Source organism: Oryctolagus cuniculus, chromosome 15, assembly GCF_051225735.1.
Source record: "Oryctolagus cuniculus isolate XC-2025 breed Fujian yellow rabbit chromosome 15, ASM5122573v1, whole genome shotgun sequence".
In the NCBI taxonomy this organism is placed as follows: Eukaryota; Metazoa; Chordata; class Mammalia; order Lagomorpha; family Leporidae; genus Oryctolagus; species Oryctolagus cuniculus.
Window position 1 is genome coordinate 19,614,660 of NC_142881.1, and position 20,543 is coordinate 19,635,202.

The 20,543-nt window shown below is 42.9% G+C and overlaps 1 protein-coding gene across 1 annotated transcript in view; it reads right to left on the bottom strand.

Moving 5' to 3' along the window:
- SMC3 (structural maintenance of chromosomes 3) overlaps positions 1-14,232 on the bottom strand; it is a 45,736-nt gene extending 31,504 nt beyond the window's left edge. The window contains exons 1-4 of the mRNA XM_002718739.6: positions 14,094-14,232; positions 13,134-13,209; positions 6,502-6,540; positions 205-272 (exon numbers count right to left, since the gene is read on the bottom strand). Coding sequence (XP_002718785.1) covers positions 205-272; positions 6,502-6,540; positions 13,134-13,209; positions 14,094-14,108 — 198 coding nt within the window. The 5' untranslated portion in view covers positions 14,109-14,232. The remainder of the gene's footprint in view (positions 1-204; positions 273-6,501; positions 6,541-13,133; positions 13,210-14,093) is intronic.
- Positions 14,233-20,543: the final 6,311 nt, after the last annotated feature.

A 20,543-nucleotide genomic window follows, 5' to 3' on the forward strand; every position in this document is an offset into this window, starting at 1 on the left:
CACACTTAATAAAGATTATGTAAAGTTCAAAGAAATTATATTTTAACTATATTTTAATCCATTAAATATTTTAAATTATATTTTAATATTTAATTTATTTATTATATTTATTTGATTTATTAAATTTTAAATTATATTTTTAATCCAGGACTGATTATGTATTTTTTAAAGTACATAACAGTGTCTTAAAGCAGTCTCACTCACATGCAACAAAGCCAATCGCTGTTCTGGACGGAGATGACTAAACTCATCACTGAGAACAAACTGAATTGCTAGAAAGATAAAACAAAATGATTAGTACAGTCTAACAAAGAATTTATAACTTATTCCTAACATTCCATACCTTAATGGATTACAGTATGTCAGGCAATAATTACTACAGATAAAGTGAATTATCTGTTTCATAAAGGTAAAATCTGACTGCATATCAGAACAAGCAGACAGGAAACAATGATACAAGAAAAATACTAAGAAGTTCTCATTGAAACATTTAAGAAAAGAAAATAAAGAGAAAACACTAAAGAAGACAAGCAGAACTAAGGCCTGTCTATCGATCAAAGCATTACATGCTGACTGATCTTAACTATACAGTCATGAGTTACATAATAACATTTCAGTCAACAACAAATCATAATCCCACAACAGTGGTCCTGGAACACTGTAAGGGAGCTGAAACATTCCTCTTGACTAGCGACATCACACTCATTGTAATGTTGTAGCACAATCCTTCAAATGTCTGAGGTGCTGCCAGTAAACACACATGTACATAGCCAGTCTTACGCAAGTACAGCGTATACAATGATATACAGTAAATAATACTTGATAATAAACACTACCGGTTTATGTATAGACACTTTTTACCACTATTGTGGAATGTATTCCTACTTATAGAAAAACATTTACTTTGTAATAGTTTTACCAGTAGCAGCTCATATATCCCATGTTTACTATGCTCTAAACTGCATCAAGAGGCCCTGTCCACTGACTTAACACAACCTAGGTTTAAGCATACTCTATGATGGTCACACAGGGATGAAATCACCTAATGACGCATTTTTCAGAATGTATTCCTGTCATTAAGCAGCCCATGACTTGAATTTTTTTCCCCACTAGACATGATATAAATTCTTTTTTTTTAACAAAATATGTATGTATTCTGACAATACACTACATTGGATATTTTTCAATAGAAAACTCTTGTGAGTTTTTGGAACAGGGACTAAGACATTGCCTGACAATTTATGAAAAACCCACGGCCAGCATCATATTGAATGGAGAAAAGTTAAAGCATTTCCACTGAGATCTGGGTACCAGACAGGGATGCCCACTCTCACTACTGCTATTCAATATGGTACTGGAAGTTTTAGCCACAACCATTAGGCAAAAAAAAAAAAAATAAAGGGAATACATATTAGGAAGGAAGAAGTCAAACTATCCCTCTTTGCAGATGATATGATTCTTTATTTAGGGCATCCAAAGATCTCTACTAAGAGACTACTGGAACTCATAGAAGAGTTTGGAAAAGTAGCAGGATATAAAATCAATGCACAAAAATCATCAGCCTTTGTACATATCGACAATGCCACGGCTGAGAAAGAACTTCTAAGATCAATCCCATTCACAATAGCCACAAATACAAATACCTTGGAATAAACTTAACCAAGGATGTCAAAGATCTCTATGATGAGAATTACAAAACCTTAAAGAAAGAAATAGAAGAAGATACCAAAAAATGGAAAAATGTTCCGTGTTCCTGGATTGGAAGAATCAGTATCATCAAAATGCCCATTCTCCCAAAAGCAATTTATGGATTCAATGCAATACCAATCAAAATACCAAAGACATTCTTCTCAGATCCAGAAAAAATTATGCTGAAATTCATATGGAGGCAGAGGAGACCTTGAATAGCTAAATCAATCTGTACAACAAAAACAAAGCCGGAGGATCACAATACCAGATTTCAAGACATACTACAGGGCAGTTATAATCAAAACAGCATGGTACTGGTACAGAAACAGATGGATAGACCAATGGAACAGAATAAAAACACCAGAAATCAACCCAAACATCTACAGCCAACTTATATTTGATCAAGGATCTAAAACCAATTCCTGGAGCAAGGACAGATGCTCCACATGTAGAAGTATGAAGCAAGGCCCCTACCTTACACCTTACACAAAAATCCACTCTACATGGATTAAAGATCTAAACCTACGATCCGACACCATCAAGTTATTAGACAACATTGGAGAAACCCTGCAAGATATAGGCATAGGCAAAGACTTCTTGGAAAAGACTCCAGAGGCATAGGCAGTCAAAGCCAGAATTAACAATTGGGATTACATCAAATTGAAAAGTTTCTGTACTGCAAAAGAAACAGGAAAGAGAAGAGACAATCAACAGAATGGGAAAAAATATTTGCAAATTATGCAGCTGATAAAGGGTTAATAACCAGAATCTACAAAGAGATCGAGAAACTCCACAACAACAAAACCACCAACCCACTTAACAGATGGGCCAAGGACCTAAATAGACACTTTTTTTTCTTTTCTTTTTTTTTTTTTTTTAAGATTTATTATTTTATCTATTTGAAAGACAGAGTTACAGAGAGAGGTTGAGACATAGCGAAAGGTCTTCTATCCGCTGGTTCACCCCCCAGATGGCCAGCACCGATCCAAAGCCAAAAGCCAGGAGCTTCTTCCTGGTCTCCCATTTTGGTGCAGGGGTCCAAGGACTTGAGACATCCTCTACTACTTTCCCAGGCTACAGCAGAGAGTCGGATCAGAAGAGGGGCAGCCAGGACTAGAACCAGCGCCCACTTGGGATACTGGCACTTCAGGCCAGGGCTTTAACCCACTGCGCCACAGCACTGGCCCCAACACTCTTCAGAAGAGGAAATTCAAATGGCCAACAGACATATGAAAAAATGTTCAGGATCACCAGCCATCAGGGAAATGCAAATCAAAACCACAATGAAGTTTCAACTAACTCCAATTAGAATGGCTTACATATAGAAATCAACCAACAACAGATGCTGGTGAGGATGTGGGGAAAAAGGCATACTAATCTGCTGTTGGTGGGCATGCAAACTGGTAAAGCCACTATGGAAGACAGTTTGGAGATTCCTCAGAAACCTGAATATAGCCCTACCACATGACCCAGCCATCCCACTCCTTGCAATTTACCCAAAGGAAATTAAATTGACAAATAAAAGAGCTGTCTGCACCTCAATGTTTATTGCAGCTCAATTCACAATAGTTAAGACATGGAATCAACCGAAATGCCCATCAACAGAAGACTGGATAAAGAAATTATGGGATAGGTACTCTATAGAACACTGTACAGTGGTAAAAAAAAAAAAATCAAATCCCATCATTTGCAACAAAATGGAGGAATCTGGAAAACATCATGTTGAGTGAAATAAGCCAGCCCCAAAGGGACAAATATCATATGCTCTCCCTGATCTGTGACAACTAACTGAGCACCTAAAAGAAAACCTGTAGAAGTAAAACTGACACTATGAGAAACAATGACTTGATCAGCACTTGTCCTGACTGTTGAGGAACAGCTTACTATTTTATTCCTTTTACTATTATTTTGTTCTACTTAACACCATTGGCTGAACTCTTTAATTAACACACAATTATGGCCAGCGCTGTGGCTCAATAGGCTAATCCTCCACCTTGCGGCGCCAGCACACCGGGTTCTAGTCCCGGTCGGGGCGCCGGATTCTGTCCCGGTTGCCCCCTTCCAGGCCAGCTCTCTGCTGTGGCCAGGGAGTGCAGTGGAGGATGGCCCAAGTGCTTGGGCCCTGCACCCCATGGGAGACCAGGATAAGCACCTGGCTCCTGCCATCAGATCAGCGCGGTGCGCCGGCAGCAGCACGCCAGCCGTGGCGGCCATTGGAGGGTGAACCAACGGCAAAGGAAGACCTCTTTCTCTCTCTCTCTCTCACTGTCCTCTCTGCCTGTCAAAAAATAAAAAATAAAAATAAATTAACACACAATTATTCTTAGGTGTTTAAATTTAACTGAAAATTGATCCCTGTTAAATATAAGAGTGGGAATAAGAGAGGGAGGAGATGTATAGTTCAGGACATGCTCACTAGGACTTACCCCTAATGGTAGAGCTAGAAACATGCCATGGGATTCCAAATCAATCCCATTAAGGTGGCATGTACCAATGCCATCATACTAGTCAAAGTGGTCAGTTTAAGTGCATAATTGATCATAAGACAGGATTAACTATCAAAGGGATCACATAAACAAGACCAATGTCTGCTAATAATAGCTGATAGAATCAAAAAGGAGACAGCAATCGAACATGGGAAGCAGGATTCACATCAGACTCAGAATGGCATATGCCCTAAACAGCATCTGGCCTCAGAATCAGCCCTTAAAGCATTCAGATCTAGCTCAAAAGCCCATGAGAGTTTCTCAGGCATGGACACTGTGGGAAAAAAATTACCTAAATGAAAGATCTCTGTGAGTGAGATCCCAGCAGAAAGAACAGGCCATCAAAGAAGGAGGTACCTTTCTCTGAAGGGAGGAGAGAACTTCCACTTTGATTATGGCCTTATCTAAATAAGGTCGGAGTTTGTGAACTCAAGAGGCTTCCATAGCCTTGGCAGCTCATGACAAGAGCCTCTGGTGATTACTAACATCATAAATAAGAGTGTCAATTGTTTGATTTCAACAACGGGAGTTACTGTGCACCTACTCCCCATCGAGGATCTCTGTCCTTAATGTGTTGTACTATGCGAATTAACGGTAAAACTAGTCTTCAAACAGTTTATACTTTGTGTATCTGTGTGGGTGCAAACTGTTGAAATCTTTACTTAGTATATACTAAATTGATCTTCTGTATATAAGGATAATTAAAAATGAATCTTAATGAAGAATGGGATGGGAGAGGGAGTAGGAAATGGGATGGTTGCAGGTGAGAGGCAGGTTATGGAGGGAAAAACCGCTATGATCCAAAAGTTGTACTTTTGAAATTTATATTTATTAAATAAAAGTTTAAAAAAAAAAAAGACATTGTCTGAGACACTGGCATATCCTATCAGAGTGGGGTTTAGTCCTGGCTCTGCTTCCAAGTCCAGCTTCCTGCTAATGTGCAAGAAGCATCACATGATAGCCCATGTGCTTGGGTCCCTGCCACCCAGGTGGAAAACCTAGATTGAGTTCCAGCTCCTGGATTTGGCCCAGTCCAACTCCTGGTGCAGTGAATCATCAGATGGAACATCTCTCACTATCTCTCTCAAATAAAATGAAAAAGTAAATACAATTTTAAAAAGAAGTAAACTAAGGAAATACACGGAAAGGTTTCAGATTCCCAACTTTTGCATGACTTACCTTTACTAAGGAGAAGCCATTCCTACTTCCACAAAGAATTCCTAACTGAACTACCCTGGCCAAGAAACAGAACTCTTTATTCAGCTGTCCTGGTTCCAATCGACCCAAAAGAGACCCCTGATATTCTGTGTTAGAGTCCAGTGAGGGTTGGGGTGAGGGGTTGAACAGAGGGGCATCACAGTAGTGGGAGGGAAAAAGAGAGTGAGAGGTGTTCGCAGGTATTAAGTTAATGTGTGTGCTGGGGGTGGGGATGGCTCTCTCTCATAATCACCTGGAAAAGGGGTTTAGATTCAAACTGCCCTCATCCCTTTAGACTCTAAAATACACATTTCCACTCCAAACCATTCTCACCACTGGCAAATTACAACCACTGAAGGGGACACCGGGTATTGAGGACCCTTCCAATTTGGATGCACAGAAAGGATAGACCTTTGCTATGAAATCACCAATCCACCATAAACTCCTCTGTTCAAGTACTACTCAACTAAGGAGTTCAAAATTTTTTCCATCTACTCCTGGCATAGTCTAATTCTGTTCAGATGTTTATTTTCTCCAAAAACTTGTTAGAGTCATTATTACATTTAAATGTGTTTTATTCTTAGAAAAAATTTTCAAAGCTCTATTTACTATCATCAAACTGACAAGACTCCAAGTCAAATTTTCTATACCACTCCATTCTTTATAAAATGATTGAATTAGAAGATGTTTTTAAGTGGTGAATAGAAAGATTTTCCAAAAAAAATGCTAACAACTACTCTATTGCATTTACATTTTTACATACACATTTATAATATTCACATATTGTATTCAAGTTTAAGAAGTACTTGAACACATATTATTTAACACATACTATCTAATTTGATCCTTAAAATACAAAGGTAGACAAGGCAAACATCTCATTTTTAAAGTGAAAAAAATAATCTGAGAACTTAAAGAGTTTGTACCCAGTCTCATATGGCTATTTAATCATTAGGTAAATCACAAAATTCAGATCTTTACACTATAAGCTCACTATATTATACTGCACTCCTATATAAATTATTTTTTGTATTTCATACAAATATAATCTCAAAAAACTAATGACTTTAATAAACTACCTAAATACATGTAGACTTTAACATATTTAGAATTCAAAAACAGTACCTACCATAAAAAAAGTTACTTTTTCCAGATCCATTTCTTCCCACTATAAAAATTAAAAAGGAACAAGTTATTTTATATAAAAACCAGTAAAATCATTTACTAAAAATATTCAGATTTTTACATCTAATTTTCTAAATTATTAATATTTGAAATTGACTGAACAAAAGAAACCAATGAACACAACAGTTTTAACCACTAAATGAATGCAATTATTGTAGTTCATGCAAGTTTGTTTTTTTTTTTTTTTTTTTTTTTTTTTAAGATTATTTATTTATTTGAAAGGCAGCAGAGAAAGACTTTAGAAAAGTCTTCCATCTGCTAATTCACTCCCCAAATGGCCACAATGGCTGGAGCTGCACCAATCCGAAGCCAGGAGCCTCCTCTGGGTCTCCCATGTGGGTGCAGCGGCCAAGCACTTGGGCCATCTTCTACTGCTTTCCCAAGCCAAAGCAGAGAGCTGGATCAGAAGAGAGGAGCAGCTGGGACTTGAACCGGCACCCATAACAGATACTAGTGTTCCAGGCTGGGGCTCCCATGGCTTCTTCTGGGTCTCCCATGTGGGGGAAGGGGCCCCAAAGACTCGGGCAATCTTCTACTGCCTTCCCAAGCCATAGCAGAGAGCTGGATCAGAAGTAGAGCAGCCAGGACTGTGCCCATATGGATACTGGCACTGCAGGCAGCAGCTTTATCCGCTATGCCACAGCCCCATATAGTTTTGTTTTTTTTTTTTTTTTTGACAGGCAGAGTGGACAGTGAGAGAGAGACAGAGAGAGAAAGGTCTTCCTTTGCCGTTGGTTCACCCTCCAATGGCCGCCGCTGCAGCCGGCGCACCGCGCTGATCTGATGGCAGGAGCCAGGAGCCAGGTGCTTTTCCTGGTCTCCCATGGGGTGCAGGGCCCAAGCACCTGGGCCATCCTCCACTGCACTCCCTGGCCACAGCAGAGAGCTGGCCTGGAAGAGGGGCAACCGGGACAGAATCCGGCGGCCCAACCAGGACTAGAACCTGGTGTGCCGGCGCCGCTAGGCGGAGGATTAGCCTAGTGAGCCGCGGCGCCGGCAGAAATAAATCTTTTTTTAAGATTATTTTATTTGAAAATCAGATTTACAGAGAAAAGGAGAGGCAGAGAGAGAGGTCTTCCATCCCCTGGTTTACTCCCCAATTAGCTGCAATGGCTGGTGCTGTGCCAATCTGAAGCCAGGAGTCAGGAGCTTCTTCCGGGTCTCCCACATGGGTGCAGGGGCCCAAGGACTTGGGTCATCTTCCACTGCTTTTCCAGGCCACAGCAGAGAGCTGGATTGGAAGTGGAGCAGCCAGGACTTGAACCAGCGCCCATATGGATGCCAGTACTGCAGGTGGAAGCTTTACCCACTACGCCACAGCACCAGCCCCAAGAAATAAAATCTTAAAAAAAAATTAGGGGCTACTGTTTTGGCGCAACTGATTAAGTTACCACTTGCAACACCAGTTTCCCATACCTAAGCGCCAGATCGAGCCCTGACTGTTCTGCTTCTTAATGCACCCTGGGAGGCAGCAACAGATGGCTCAAGTGCTTGCTTGGATCACTGCCATCCCATGGGAGACCCAGGCGGAGTTCCTGGTTCTTGGCTTCAGTCTGGCCCCACCCTTGTTGTTGTGGGCATTTGAGGAGTAAATCAGTAGATGGAAGATCTCTGTCACTCTGCCTTTTTATCTTTTTTAAAATTTTATTTAAAAAATAAAACAAACAAGACAGCCAGTCTGAAAGAGATTTTCTAAAGGGGGGGGGGATTTCTGGCTAAATCTAGGACAATCTAAGTCCCAAAATAACAAGATGAATTAAGAATGGTGGGGGAGGGGCTGGTACTGTGGTGCAGCGGGTTAAAACCCCGGCCCACAGTGCCAGCATCCCATATGGGCACCTGTTCAAGTCCCGGTTGCACCACTTCCAATCTAGCTCCTTGCTAATGCACCTGGGAAAGCAGTAAGATGGCCCAAGTCCTTGGGCCCCTGTACCCACGAGGGAAACCCAGAAGAAACTCCTGGCTCCTGGCTTCCAATCAGCTCCAACCCTGGCTATTGTGGTCATTTGGGGAGTGCACCAGCCGATGGAAGATCTCACTCTCTCTCTGGCTCTACCTCTCTCTGTAACTCTTTCAAATAAATAAAATAAATCTTAAAAAAAAAAGAATGGTGGAGGAAAAAATTAATAACACCAAATCAATAACAGGAAGATAAATAAATAAAGTTCTTGCTTACAGGAGAATACCAAGTGCCACATGATAAAAGTAAAAGGAACTCTGGAAATGAAAAATCATCCTATTGTAATCATCAGAATAAAGGCAGGAATTCTCAATCTGGGGGCATGTTAGCTAAGGAGCCCAATGGTTGCATGACTCCAAAGCATCTCCTCATGTTATTTTAGTTGCAAGGAAAAAAAGTACCTGGAAGTGGAAACATTGGAATCACCTTGCCTAAGCGATCAAAAGTAACGGCACCAGGAATCAAGCCTGGCTTCAAGCCCCCTGCCCTCTCTCTGGGCAGGCTAAAAGCCCACTCTCTTTACCTGCTTCTGCCCATCTAAAAAAGTCTTTGTATTTTAACTGGCCACCTCCTCATCTTCTTTGAATGCTAAAAGTCCTAAAACCTAACAAAAGACAGGAGAAGTAACAGCACCAGTAAGAAGTACGTAGACCGCATGTGACTAGAAGTGATAAGTCTCAGAAGGACACATTACTTAAATAATACATACTTCTCAAAAACATTAACAAAGACAAAGAAAGGCTGTGGAAATATCCAGATTAAAGGAGGCTAAATAAACACAACTAAATGTAATAACTGGCCCTATATTAGATTCTGTATTAGAATGGAAAAGGAGAGGGGAGAGGGGAGAGGGGAGGAGAGGGGAGGAGAGGAGAGAGGGGAGGAGAGGAGAGAGGGGAGGAGAGGAGAGAGGGGAGAGGAGAGCGGAGAGGGGAGAGGAGAGCGGAGAGGAGAGAGGGGAGGAGAGGAGAGGAGAGAGGGGAGAGGAGAGAGGGGAGAGGAGAGCAGAGGGGAGGGGAGGGGAGGAGAGGAGGAGAGAGGAGGGGAGAGGAGGGGAGCGGGGAGGAGAGAGGAGAAAGGTAGGTTGGCTACCTCTGGGTAGAAAAACAGCATTTTAATTTTCCTTCTTTTATATTTTATTCTTTTCTATAATGTTCTATACTTAACATTTTTTTTGTTGTTAAAAGGCTAAAGAATGAGTGGACTTTTGGCTTAGGAGTTAAAACACCCACATTCCTTATCAGAATGTGTAGATTTGATTCCCAGCTCTGGTTAATGCATACCCCGGCAGGCCACAGTGATGGATCAAGTAGTCCCTGTCACCCATGTGAGAAACCAGGATTGAGTTCCCAGCTCTTGGCTCCAGCCCTGGACCAACCTACTCATTACAGACATTTAGGGAGTAAACCACCAGATGGGAATCCTCTGTCTCTCTCAAAAAAAAAAAAGTAAGAAAAGAAAAGAAAAACCCAGGGAAGAATGAACACATCCCTTGGTACCTTGGGGACTGATTCCAGCTCCCTCCCAGGAAACCAAAATTTGCAGATGTTCACGGCCTTTATGTAAAATCAAACAGTATTTGCATACAACCTAAGCCCAACATATAAATATATATTCATCTCTAGATTACTTATAATACCTAATACAATGTAAATGCCATGTACACAGCTGCTATTCTGTATTGTTTAGGGAATAAGGATGAGGAAAAGTCTACACATGTTCAGCACAGATGCATCCCTCCTGAGTATCTTTAGATCTGTGGCTGTCTGCAATCATGGATGCAGAATAACAAGATATGGAGGGCTAGCTGTATTTGGTAAACATGACGGTTATCTTTAAAAGTTCATAGGAAATGAAATTAAAAGGGTTTTTTTGGTGCAATTTTTGAAATTCATGCATACAAAAGAACTTCAAAAAGCTCCTGGAAAAATGCATATTTTGAAAAAGTTATGTCTAGACTTGAAAAATTGTTTACACTAGAACATCTCTTAATTCCATTTCCCATGAACTTTTAAAGTACCCTCATATATCAAATATGCAAACATCAGCATAAGAGGTATTTGCCTTCATTTCTCAATTGCTTTTCTTTTTTTTCTTTTTTCTTTTTTTGACAGGCAGAATTAGACAATGAGAGAGAGATAGAGAGAAAGTTCTTCCTTTTTCCGTTGGTTCACTCCCCATATGGCTGTTACCACCAGCGCGCTGCGCTGATCTGAAGCCAGGAGCCAGGTGCTTCCTCCTGGTCTCCCCTGCAGGTGCAGGGCCCAAGCACTTGGGCCATCCTCCACTGTCCTCCCAGGCCACAGCAGAGAGCTGGACTGGAAGAGGAGCAACCAGGACAGAATCCAGCACCCTGACCGGGACTAGAACCCGGGGTGCCAGAGCCGCAGGCAGAGGATTAGCCTAGTGAGCCACAGCGCCGGCCTCTCAATTGCTTTTCTAAACGATCAAAATCAAACAATCAAATAGTAGGCTTTTACCTGATTTTTTTAAGTCTATCTCAGTACATACTACTTTCAGTCTTTCTTACATTACTAGAAAGCTACCTGTTTTTAAAGCATGTTTAATCAATAAAGTCATTTTAGGTTCATTTGTTTCAGTTTCATTAAAGAATCCATTTACATAATTTTCCTTTATAATGACTATTAATTCTAATGCTGCAATCGAGGTAGTAAAACAGCTGTCTGGCAACATCTAAAATAGACACTTGATAGATCCTGCAGATGCACTGTGATTATTCTAGATAACAGACATTATTTTACATAATTTATTAAATCATGTAATTAAAATCTTAAAATATTTACCTACTTTTAGCTTACAAGACACAATATAAATCTAGTAATTATTTTTCCATTTCTAAAGATTTTTGATTGATGAAAATAAAAAAAACCTGCAATCAAAATATAAGCAAAACTCTAGTCCAATCAAACTACCATTATGGCATACCAGTTTGATCTACTAACTCTTCAGTAGCTATATAGCACAAGAGAACAAATATGTTTTCTGGAGTGGGTATTGTAGCACAGCAGGTAAAGTTGCCATTAGCAACAAAGCCGGCATTCCAATGCGAGCATCCCCTACTGGAGTGACCGCTGCAGACCCGGCTTCTCCACTTCTGACCCAGCTCCCTGAAAATGCACCTGGGAAGCAGAGGATGATGGTTCAAGTACTTCAGTTCCTACCACTCACGAGAGAGATGAGGATGGAATTCCAGGTTCCTGGTTTCAGCCTGGCCCAGCCTCAGCTGCTGTGGGCATATGGAAACTGAACCAGTACATAGAAGATACCTTTCTCTGTGTATGTGTGTGTCCCCTTCACTAAGCTCTGCCTTTCAAATACATAAAAAATTTTAAGCTGTATTTATTTATTTATTTGAGAGGGAGAGACAGAAAGAGGTACCTCCCATCTGCTGGTACACACTCCCCAGATGGCTGGTTGCAAAGGCTAGAGGTGAGTCAGGCAGAAGCCAAGAGCCAGGAGCTTCATCCACATCTCCCATATGGGTGGCAGGGACCCAAACACTTGGGGCCATCTTCCACCCCTCTTCCTAGGCCATTAGCAGAGAGCTGTGTCAGAAGTGGAGCAGCCAGAACACTAACCAGGACCCGTATGTGACACATGCAACATATGTATTGTCAGTGGCTTAACTCACTACAACACAATGCCAGGACCAAATAAATAAATTAAAAAAAAAAAAAAAAGGTCATTCTTCTTTACTGATTTTATACAGGAATCTCACTGTCCTGCGGACTCACTGTGTCCCCCTGAGGTTCACATGCTCTCATCCTAAACTCCAAGAAGTCATGGGCAGCCTTTGGGACTACCAGGGTTAGAAGAGATCCTGAGGATGGAACTTGTGAGCACAGAGCAAAATGGCAGTTTTCTGGAAGACAAGCAGGGAGCCCTCTCCTAAACCCAACCGTGCTGGCATCCTGATCACTGACTTCTAGCATCCGGAACTGTAAGAAAATAAAACTGTTGTTTAAGCCACAGTCTGGCATGTTCTAGCTGCCCTGACAAATTAATAAGCCCTGCAATGAGGACTCTGTATAGCAGAACTATGTCAACAGCACAGAAAGGCTTTCTGGTGTCTAGAAGCACTTGGTTTCATCTCTTCTTTAAAACAGCAGAATGCCAGAAAACATTTTGTGTCCTGTATGAACCAGTGAATGGATGGAAGATCTCTCTTTTTGTGTCTCTCCCTCTCTCTAGGTTCTTTCAAATAAATAAATCTTTAAAAAAAAAATCTGAGAACAACCTTTGTAAACAAAGAATGCTCATCTTTGAAGTAACACACTAGCGAACACTGTAACTAGGATATGACAAGTCAAGGACAGAATAGCTAAATTTAGTGTCAGTCACTAAAAACTTATAAGCTATTAAAATTTGTTGATACATACAAATGAGTAAGTTTTATAATTGAGTTATCCAAACATTTTGTTTATAAAGCAAGCAATTCATCGGTGCAGGTTAAAGACACGCAAATTATTTCACAGAGGGAAAAAAAATGTTCATATTCAAAGACAATTCCTGTCCCTTTAAGCCTATAGGTACAGATGGACAGAGGCTCTACATTGTTATAGATCAATCTGACCCAGTAAGCCGCAAACACTTACCAATAACATTATGTTTTGAGCTGAAGGGATCTACAATCGTTTGATCTCTGTAACTTCGAAAACCCTGGATAATCACCTAATAAATAAGAGACATTTTGAGAACCCTCCTAAAAAGAAATACTGCGACATCAACATTTTTCTTTTGCATGTCTTTCATCCCAATGCACGTTCGAAAACTTCCAGTTTCACATAAGCAAAACTCACGCTGGAAAATGGTGATTAAAAACCTGTTAAAAGCAGCCCTTTGTCCAGGAACTGCTGCCGGTGCAGAGTTGTTTTCTGAGCTACAGCCGATAAGCTGCAGAGCTCCCACGCCGTCCGAAGGTCTAGCGACCCCCAGCAGGGAGACGGGTCCCGCCTCCTGGACCCTCCCAAGGACCCGCACCCGCCCGCACGAAGGTACCCACCCCGCAGAGGAGGGTACCTCGCGCACCCAACAGACCGCTGCCCCCAAGCCGCGCGGGAAGACCATTTGACAGAAGTAAACAACTGGCTGTGGGCGCGTTACGCTCCCTGCACCAAGACCGTCCCCTCTCCCTCGCGGGGCATCCGGGGAGCCGAAGGGCCTCCCCCGGGGTACAGCGGACACCTCCGCCAGTGCCAGCGACGCTCCCGGGCCGGGCCTTTCCACACCTGCCACGCAAGTGGTCCGTGGACGACACAACCTTCCCGCCAGCGGCCGCCCCCGGCGCGGGCCCGCCCGGTGAAGGCCCGGTCCCTCCGGCCCGCCCCTCCGGCCCCTCGGCCCTTCTCAGGGGTCCTGCCCGCTGCAGAAGAGCGCACTCGGATCCGAACGCCCCTGCTCTCCGCAGCCCGCGCAGCCCCGCCGCTCGCGCAGCTGGGGTCCCTCCCCTCCCCCGCAAGCCCTAGGTCCAGCCCGCGGCTGGCTCCGCGACACCCCCGCCTCAAGCAGGGGTCCTCACAGGCCTGGGAGGGCTGGAAGGGACGCATAGGCCTCACCTGTTTTATGTACATGGTTCCGCGTCCCAAGCCGGGGAAAAGACCGCTCCCTTGGACTGCAACAGAGGGGCGGCAGTGTCAGGTGAGGCGTCTACGCGACCCCTCCCCCAAGGCGCCGCTCGCTCCCCTCCAGCCAAACAAAATGGCGGCTCCCGGGGAGGCGGAGTCCGCCCCTCAGACGGAACCACACTCGCAGCCCCAACTGAGTGTAGGGGGCGACAGGTTCAAGTTAGCTCTCTCTTTGTGGGAAAAAGCAGCATTCTACAGCGTTCTCGGCTCGGTTTCACTTGATTCTGAGAAGCTGTGGCTGGCCCTTTCCGGAAACTTAGTCGGAAACTTCCATCGGAGAAAACGGGACCGTGAGATTGGGCCGCGCTCCCTCTGAGCGCGGAGCCAATGGGCGCGCCCACAAGAGGGAAAGGTTCGGCGCCAAAGCCGAGAGGGAGATGCCGAGGACCAATAGCGGAGCGGCCGGCGGCCACGTGGTCTGGGGCTGGTTTTAAAAAAGCGGACCCCGCGCGTCTGCGCGCGTCCCCGGATCGCTGGTGACGGCTGGAATTCCGCGTGCAGCCTGCTGCTCCATTATTGTGTCTCGCGCCGTAGGAACTCGACATGCTTGGAACGCCCCCTCCTGGTTGCGAGCGGTCTTCGCGCAGGACCGCTCCCCAGGAACTTGGAGATGCTGGAAAGCCGGTTTGAGTAACCGAGTCGTGAATACCCGGGAACTGCTACCGCGTGCCGAGGCAGCCCTGTGCGGTTGCAGCCGGGATTTAGATGAGGTTAAACACGGCTTTGTTTGTTTTAAACAGCCTGAGAGAGCTTACGTACTTGTGGCAAACCTAGGGGTATCTGATCCCTGTTGGCCCTAGGAGAAAAGGCATTATTTGTTTGGATCTCCGTAGCCAGGAAGTTACCTGCAGGGAGGAGAAAATCGCTACCCATCCTAACGCCCATCCGGGGGGCAGATGCTTCTCTGTTCCCAGGTTGAACGATTTTTAATAGCCTGTTGGCGCTCTCTTAACCAGTCCTCCCTTTGCGGCCTTTATCTGCAGCCTCCTTTATCTAAAGCCTGGATCAAGTCCTTGGCAGCCCTTGGCTTAAAAATTATGTAATAAAATAAGTAAGTAAAATAATAAAATAACGTCTTCGAACATTTCACTTGGTTATTGGCATCTCTGTCCTGTCAATTTGAGATTCTGGGTGTATCATTAATTTCAAAGTTTTAAGCCTCCAATGCCTTGTCAATGAAGTATGGATGATAAAACCACTTCATATTTAGTATTAAAAACACGGGAGCTTTGGGCCAAAGGTTAAGACTCCCCTCCCCACCCCCATAGGAATTCTTGGTTTGAGTTCCAGCTCCTCCCATCCAGTTCCCTGCTGATAAACATGTGAAACAATAGGTGATGGCCCGAGTACTTGGGTCCTTGCCACCCAAGTAAGAGACCTGGATTGAGTTCTGGGCTCCTGGCTACAGCCTGAGCCAGTCCAGGCCCCATCTGGGGAGTGAACCAGGGGACAGAAGATATTTCTCTGCCTTTCAAATAAAATGAAAAATAAAGAATGAAACTTTTAAATATACATTTTAAAAAATGAGCAGGGGCCAGCGTTTTGGCATAGCAGGTAAAGCTGCCGCCTGCAGTGTCAGCATACCATTTGGGCGCTGGTTCAAGTCCTGGCTCCTCCACTTCCAATCCAGCTCTGCTATGGCCTGGGAAAGCAGTAGAGGATGGCCCAAGTCCTTGGGCCCCTGCACCTGCCTGGGAGACCTGGAGGAGGCTCCTGGCTTCTGATCAGCACAGCTCTGGCCGTTGTGGCCATCTGGGGAGTGAACCAGCAGATGGAAGACATTCTCTCTCTCTCTCTCTCTCTCTCTCTCTCCCTCTCCCTCTAACTCTGCTTTTCAAATAAATAAATAAATCTTTTAAAATGACAATCTACTTTTTCAAAACACAAGAGCTGAATATTGTGTGGCAGAAAGATATCAGAAAATTGACTGCTTCAAAGAGAGGTAAGGGAATTCCCTAGGGGGTGATGATACTATTCTATATCTTTATAGGAGTTTGGGATCCTAGGTTTATGCATTTATCAAAATCCAGTGAGTGTTGACTCAAGAGCTTTGCACTTCATTGTATGGGAATTTTACATAAAAGAAAGAATAAACATGAAATTTTAGTTTAATGATATGAATGGTGACGTATTTAGAGAGACTTACACAGTACTGATGTCTGAAACTTGGAAATGTGCCCAAAATTAGATGGATTAATGGATGGATAGACAAATGGACAGATGAGATAAAGCAAGTATATTAAAACAATAATGGGAAAATTGCGTATTAAGTATACAGAATTAACTGAAAAAAAAAAAAACTTTTAACTCTTGTGTTTTGAAAATTTTTAGAACATGTTAGGAGATAAAAGTCTTACAAGATCCTCAACACTCCAGGCCATTGTACCTCTCTGACCTCAACCCCTGAAAGCCACGTTTAAGAACCCCAGGGATCCCCTGCCTGGGATGGGATGGAGGGTGGGCGGGCTTGCACTTGCCCTTCATAATGCCTGCAAGTCTGTCCCCTCCTATGTCATTAGACTTTATCTCCCACCTTCTGCAGAAGGAAGACTCTAAACTGGCCCCTCAGACTTCTCTCCTGCAGTAGAACCCTGTATGAGGTCTTCCCTACAGGTGTGCATGGGACCTGAGAAGATGATGGGCACCACTCCTGTAACTATTCACAGTATTTGGCAAAAGTGGAGGGATTTTGCAGATGTAATGCAGATCCCTAATTGGTTGACTTTGAGTTAATGAAAAAGGTGAGGCCCGGCGCTGTGTGTAGCAGATAAAGCTGCAGCTTGCAGTGCCAGCACCCTATATGGGTGCCAGTTTGAGATCTGGCTGCTCCACTTCCAATCCAGTTCCCTGCTAATGGCCTGGGAAGGCAGTGGAAGATGGCCCAAGTTCTTGGGCCCCTGCACCCGCATGGGAGACCTGGAAGATGCTCCTGGCTCCTGTCTTTGGATCAGCTCAGCTCCAGCCATTGCAACCATTTGGGGAGTGAACCAGCATATGGAAGACCTCTCTGCCTCTTCCTCTCTGTAATAAGTAAATAAGTAATAATTTTTAAAAATCAGATTAAAAAACAAAAAAAGGAGGTACTCTCCAGGGAACCTGACCTAATCAGATGATTCCGCAGACAGCCATTTGGTGGGGAATGACAGGTGGCTTCTAGGGGGGCCAAGGAGCAACTACAAGGAGTTGAATCTGCTCAAACTCACAAGCTTGGACGAGGCCCCCTGAGACTCAGATGAAATTGCAGCCTGGCCAACACCTTGTTTTCAGTCTGACAGTACCCAAGCAGAGGAGCTACTTCCTGTGCCCAGACTTCCAACTGTATTTCAAAAAATTCTGAGGTCGTAGAGTTTTTCTCACTACCATTCTTGCTGCAACTGGAGGTAGTTTACAGTGTCTGGAGCAATAGACTCCAAGGACAATGAGGTGAGATTCAGGAACAAGGATCAAGTGCATGAGGGATATGACCTTGGATGTTATAGCTTCTCACTGGCTTCCTTATCTCCCGTCTACTGCTCCACCTCTCTGCTAGTTTAGTTCACAAAGTGCATTGGTCATGCCCTTGGGTGTTGTCTGGTTATGCTCTGGTGGACATAGGTAAGCACATTTTGCATTTTATCATCAGACTTGGAGACCTGGTTATCAAAGAGACCTGTGTCTCTTAAAATGGAACCAGTCTTGCTATGCATGGTGTCCCTGTCTATTTTCATCTTTAAGCTACACAGACTTTTCACGGTGCCACTCAATCCTTGGTCAGGAAGGAGATGCCTCCCTATTGCTGAGTTCCTATTCAATGCTTATGGTCCCCGAGATGTGGAGCTGTCACTCAGAGGAGTTCCCCAATGAGACTTTTCTCTTAGTGACTTCTCAGACTTCAAATCCCAATTATCTAAGAGAAATCCTGGGAAATTGCCATCCAGCAAGATGGATGCATAGCGTTTGTAGGAAGATGAGGCTTGGAGAAGACAAAATATTTCACAGATACATACAAGACGCTGCAAAACTTCTTGAAGGTCCTCAGGGAAAAAAGTGGAAGAGACCTGTAATGATTCCCAACAGCTAAAGACCAAACCCTCAAAAAAAAAAAAAAGACCAAACCCTCTGCCTCCTGGGGAATCAAGATCTTCATCTTCTAATCGGATAACACTAGGAAGACTGTCGTCATTGGAAAAATCCAGTCATTCAAAATTGATTTTTAAAATGTCAAAAAAAAAATCTTGAATGCCTTTGTTTTACTTCTCTATTTAACATTTATGCTTCCATAAATTTCAAATTTTCAGTTCTCACATGAGTATATGTTGACATTTTGTTTAACTTGTTAATGAAGGAAATCAGTAAGATGACAACTCTGGTTTAAAAGAATGTAAGAAACCAAAATGTATATGGTTATTGAAAAAAGACTGAAATATTATTCCTAACTTAGACACAAAACTGGTAAATATTCTACAGAGTGATAAACTGTGACCTTTAAGTTTATCTTTTCTATCAGTTAAAAAATTCATTATATTTCATGAGGCTTTTTTTTCTAGTTTTTTTTTTTTTTTTTTTTTTTTTTTTTTTGACAGGCAGAGTAAACAGTGAGAGAGAGACAGAGAGAAAAGTCTTCCTTTTTTTCCATTGGTTCACCCTGCAATGGCCGCTGCGGCCTGTACACCGCGCTGATCCGAAGCCAGGAGCCAGGTGCTTCCTCCTGGTCTCCCATGGGGTGCAGGGCCCAAGCACTTGGGCCATCCTCCACTGCACTCCCAGGCCACAGCAGAGAGCTGGACTGGAAGAGGAGCAACCGGGACAGAATCTGGCGCCCCAATCGGGATTAGAACCCCGTGTGCCAGCGCCGCAGGCGGAGGATTAGCCTAGTGAGCTGCGGCGCTGGCTTTTTTTTTCTAGGTTTTACAGAACTATAAACCATCTGAGTTTGTAGCTCTCTAATCAATTGTTACCAAGTCATTAATTATACTAAAAAGACATGGAATCTTTTTTTTTGAGTTTCATATTTTGCATCATTTTTCTTAATAAGGACCTTGAGAATAAAAGAAAGAGAGATAAGGCTTCTTGGGGACCTTAAACATTTCCTAAAAGCTGAAGACAAAGCCCTCTAACCTTTGAGGAAGTTTAGGCACTCAATCTGTCACACCAGGAAAATTACAACCATTATGCAAAACCTGGTCATTGGAAAATAATCGTCTAAATAAACCTTGGAGGGCTTTCCTATACAGTTAATATTCTTATGCCAAGTCCCCACAACCTTCACATCCATACAAATAGAATTATGTAATCCACGGCTGTTTGTGTCTGGCTCCTTCCACTTAGGCTGTTTCCAAGGTGCCCTCATATTGTATCCTGTATTGGTGTTCTTTTTCTTGCTGAGTGATTTACCACATTTTGTAGATGCATTCGTTGGTTGATCTCCATTTGGGTCGTCTCCACTTTTTTAGCTACCATGAATAAAGTGAATGTCTGGGTACAAGTTTTTGTGTGAATTTATATTTCTACTTTTGTTGAGTAGATGTCTAAGTGTGGAATTGCTGAGTCATATGCCAATTTATTTAACTTTTTGAGGAATTGTCAAGCTATTATACAAAAGGATTGTACCATTTTATATTCACACAATGGAGATGAGCAGTGTATGAGGGTTCCAATTCTCCAGGTCCTTGCCAAAACTTAATGAATGTAGTTTCTTTTTCTTAATTTTAGCCATCCTAGTGAGTGTAAAATGGTATCTCACTGTAGTGTTGATATCCATTTCCACGATGACTGGTGACATTGAGCATCTTTGATGCATTTACTGTCCATTTGTATAGTTTCTTTGGAGAAACTATTCAAATATTTTACCACTTTTTTATTTGGCTATGTTTTTATTGTTGACTTGTAAGATTCATTTTATGTTCTGATACTATAACCTTATGACATACATGAGTTACAATATTTTCTCCCATTTCTATGCAGTATCATGTTATTTTCTTGATAATGTCCTTTCAAATCCATGTGGTTTTTTTATTTTGAATTTTAATGTCTTCTAATTTGTCTACTTTTTCTTTGGTTGCTCATGGGTTTTGTGTCATACTGAGAAGCCATTGCCTAGCACCTTGTCCAGTATTCATACTCGTGTCTAGGAACGGCTCCACCCGACCACTTCACCTTCTATCAGAGACCCTGGACTCACCCCCACTTCATTCAGGCCTCTGCTCCATGTTTTGTTTGCTTTGCTAATTCCTGGTTTCTCAGTGCAGATGATTTATGTGGAAGGTGCTCCCAGGGTCCAGAGGAGATGGAGTGGAAAGAATGAGACATGGAATAGAGAAAAGCCAGCAACTTGTGCTCTATCAAACTGGTTAGTTGTGTGGGCTCTGGGAATCAACCCCAGGGAGAACCTTCAGAAGAAAT